Source organism: Carlito syrichta, unplaced genomic scaffold, assembly GCF_000164805.1.
Source record: "Carlito syrichta isolate Samal-C Ts95f unplaced genomic scaffold, Tarsius_syrichta-2.0.1 Scaffold296660, whole genome shotgun sequence".
Lineage (NCBI taxonomy): Eukaryota > Metazoa > Chordata > Mammalia > Primates > Tarsiidae > Carlito > Carlito syrichta.
In genome coordinates, this window is record NW_007240756.1 from 52,082 (window position 1) to 55,731 (window position 3,650).

The 3,650-nt window shown below is 39.6% G+C and overlaps 1 protein-coding gene across 1 annotated transcript; it reads right to left on the reverse strand.

Moving 5' to 3' along the window:
• Positions 1-1,010: 1,010 nt before the first annotated feature.
• On the reverse strand, positions 1,011-2,908 carry ZSCAN4 (zinc finger and SCAN domain containing 4). The gene is made up of 3 exons (XM_008054582.1): positions 2,513-2,908; positions 1,839-2,004; positions 1,011-1,747 (listed from the first exon to the last, which is right to left on the reverse strand). Exons 1-3 carry the CDS (start codon positions 2,906-2,908, stop codon positions 1,011-1,013), a joined length of 1,299 nt encoding a protein of 432 aa, XP_008052773.1.
• Between the last annotated feature and the right edge of the window lie 742 nt (positions 2,909-3,650).

Sequence of the window (3,650 nt, forward strand, 5' to 3'; positions counted from 1 at the left end):
TTAGGCCCTATAAATCAGAAATAAGTTCCCCTCTCCACTTTACCAGTCATCTTTGGAAGAAATTAAAGAGAAATGTTTGACTTTCCTGGTAACTATTTGTCAATAGAATGCAATCTGCAATTTTGAGTCATCAGTCACATTCAGCTCAAGCTTAGCTATTAATATTTCTAGTGAATTTAAAAATGTCACAATACCATTTATATATAACAATTTCCTTTCATCATCACCTGGAAGAGAGTCTGCTCACAGATTTCCACCTGTGCTCCCCACATTAAGATGTGTGTGGCTTGGCCAGGTGTGATGGCCTGTAATTTCAGCACTTTGGTAGGTGGAGGCAAGAGGATTGCCTGAGCCCACGGGTTCAAGACCAGCCTGGGCAACATGGCAAGACCTTGTCTCTACAATAAATAAAAAATTAACTGGATGTGGTGTGGCACACTTGTATTTCCAGCTACTTGGAAGGCTGAGGCAGAAGGATCACCTGAGCCCAGCAGGTCAAGACTGCAGTGGTCGTAAGTGCCACTGCCTTCCAGGCTGGGTGACACTGACTAAAAAAAAAAAAAGAAAAAGAAAAAGAGGTTTGTGTGGCTGCATCAGAGTTAAAGGATATGGTGTGAGGCAAGTAGACAGGAAAAGCCTCACTGGAGCACAGGCACGGTGAGGGTGTGTGTGCATCCTCAAGGTTGGAATTCACTGTCTTCTAATGTGGGTGCTTCCCTGGATTTTAAAGAATAAACGTCAACATTATGGATTCATTCACTTATTCAACAGATATTTATTGGTTATTGGAAATGTGCCAGCCACTTTTCTAAGCACTTAAATTTTTAGTAAACAAAACGGACAAATCCCATGCCTTCCTCAGCCTTACATTGTAGTGGAGCAAGACGGGAAATGGAAAGCACAATCAGGAAATAAATGGCCTCTCATTTCTTATGTTCTAAGTAGATAAGCACTATGAAAATATACATACTCATGTGCATATATTTATACACACTATGTCAGTCAATAGCTTAGGAAGTTTCTGGTGTGAAGGGGATACTTCTCAGCGTAATTTTCTCATGAGTCCTCATATGACGGTGGAATGTGGATGACTGGCGGTAGCTTCTCTCGCAAACAGGGCACATATATGGCTTCTCTCCTGTGTGGATTCTCTCATGAGCCCGCAGGTTGGTTTTGTGGCTGAAGGACTTTTCACACACGCTGCATCTGAAAGGTTTCTGTCTTGTGTGAATTATCTGATGCATATTCAGGTCTGATGCCTGGAAGAAGCCTTTGTGACACCCAGCACAAACAAATGGCCTCTCATTCCTGTGTCTTCGTTGGTGGGCTAATAAGTGACAGCGATACCTAAAGATCTTAGGGCATTCCTCACATTTGTATAATTTTGGGGCTCCATGGGATCTCTTTTGGTGTACCCCACCTGTGGAGTTTCCCTCATTGCTCTGGTGGGTAGGTACAGGGTCAGGGGAGGACTGACCTGGCCTGGAGGGAAACCCCAGTCCTACCTTTGTGGGGACTTTTTGGTAAGAGGGTCCCTTCAAGGACCCCTCCTGGGATCTGGAAGCACTTAGCCCTATTTTTTTGGAGCTGTGTGGGTTTTCACAAGAAAAACCTCTCTCTTCAGACCTATGAACATTCTCTTCCTGGATAATGAGTAAGGCAGGTATTTGATTGCCTTGCCTAGAAATGCTGTTATTTATCCAAGTAGTTTTCAATGAAATGTTGTGGTCATCTTTATCTTCATGTTCTGTGAAAGTAAATAAATCACTCAGTGAAGTGGTATTCAAGAAAGAGTCCACATAGAACATCTCTCTGGTGTGCAGATTCACTTGACTTACCTTGTCCTGTTTCCAAGGGAGTATCTTGTGGTATCTCAGAGGGTGACCCCATATTCTCTCCTCTTGAGGTTCCTCTTGACATCTGGTTTGTGAGATGAACAATGACTTCTCTTAAGGGCATATGCTCAGAAAAGAGAGCTTCCTGTCCCTGCATGTAGACATGGACCTGTAAACATAGGCAGATCATTGTTGTATTCAAATCTGTTGTGTGATAGAAGCCCTTTTGGAAAACCAGCCCTCAACAGGCTTTCACAAACTCTATCTATTATGAGCTACCACATGTTTTTGTCCTGCCCTTATCTCTGATCGTGTTATTCTTATTATTCACAAGCTATTTTTATGTTCTATAAAGTCACTATGGATGCTGAATTTGCAAATACTGAATCATTTCTCCTAGGGAAAATACAGGGTTAGTTTCCTGTGAGCTTCTAGTCAAAATATTTTTGTCAACTGATCAATACATAACCTTGTTTTATGTGTGCATCTACTTAAAGACACTTCATGTATGTGTGTATCTATTTAAAGACACTTCATTTAAAGGTGGGAGACTGTAATCTGACTAATGATTGGACCTACAATAACTTCTTCCTCTACTTCCAGGCAACTCCAACTGATTATACTTATTCCTCACTCCCCTCTGTCCCTTGCCCCAGAAGTCAGAACTGTCTACTTACTAAGACAGGTGGCTTCAAGCAATCATCAGTCAGGTCTTCCATGAATTTCTCCAAGTTTCCTCCACTTGATTTCCATGTCTCTTTCACAATGGCCCTGTCATTGCACTGTCCACTAATCATAAACTGCTCTACGACCAACTGAGAAATAATTTCATCCTTGCTGTGCTTTTCTGGTTGCAGCCATGAGTGAAAAAAACCATAAAGTCTTTGCAATTCCTGCCTTGCACGTGAGTTATTGCTGTCTTGAAATGAGTTGAACTGAGTGCTTGAGTATGCAGGAATTCCTTCTCCCTTCTGAGCAGCAAGTTCCTGGCTTGGTTTAAACCATAGATTTTCTGATCCAAGATTCTTCCCTGATGGTTCACACTGAAGTGATTTTCTGAGATCTAAAGCCATTCTTAGCAAGAGATTTCAGAGAAACTCAGCTTTGATGATTCAGCCTCTGCTGTCTTGTGTCTCTGGGGATCTGTATTAATAATTGGTAGATTCTTAAAGACTTCAGGCTAGAAATAAAAAAGATGTGTAATTAATTGCACCACCAGCATAACTAATGACAAACAAATCATCAGACCCAGATGGCCTTATGGATTAAGATCTTATGTACAGCATAGTGACAATAGTTAATATATATTATATACTTGAAATTTTCTGAGTAGATGTTCAGTGCTCTTGTTGCAAAAAAGTAACTATGTGAAGTGATATGTTAATTAGCTTGATTGTGGTAATTATTTTTACAATGTATATGTGTATCAGAGCATCATGTTATATATCTTAAATGTGTAGTTTTTGTCTAATCAATAAACCTGGCAAAAAAGAAAAAGTAGAAACATGAATGAAATAAAAGATTGGCCAGAATCCATATAAATGACATCTTTCTCTGGGATGAAAACTACATTAAGTATAGACATCTTAGTGAAATGATACATTCCTTAGAAAACATGCCCTTTATCACCTTTAAGACTGTTTGATTATTTTTTCATTAACAGTTCCTTGTGAATAGCATTTGCTTCACTACTTTAATAAAGTTACAATTTTATGTTTATCTATTCTTTTTTTTCATTAGAAAATAGTTCATTTAAAAGTAAATGAGAGAGAGAAGATTCACCTCTCTAAGGTGGGAGAGTTGTTTATGTATTTT

Bases quoted from the DNA above. Each gene is read 5' to 3' on its own strand.
- ZSCAN4 (XM_008054582.1), bottom strand. From the start codon at position 2,908: ATGGCTTTAGATCTCAGAAAATCACTTCAGTGTGAACCATCAGGGAAG. The intron at 2,005-2,512 runs GTAAGTAGACAG...CTATGTTTACAG, and splicing joins GCTTGAAGCCACCTGTCTTA to GTCCATGTCTACATGCAGGG. The intron at 1,748-1,838 runs GTAAGTCAAGTG...TTACTTTCACAG, and splicing joins TCCCTTGGAAACAGGACAAG to AACATGAAGATAAAGATGAC.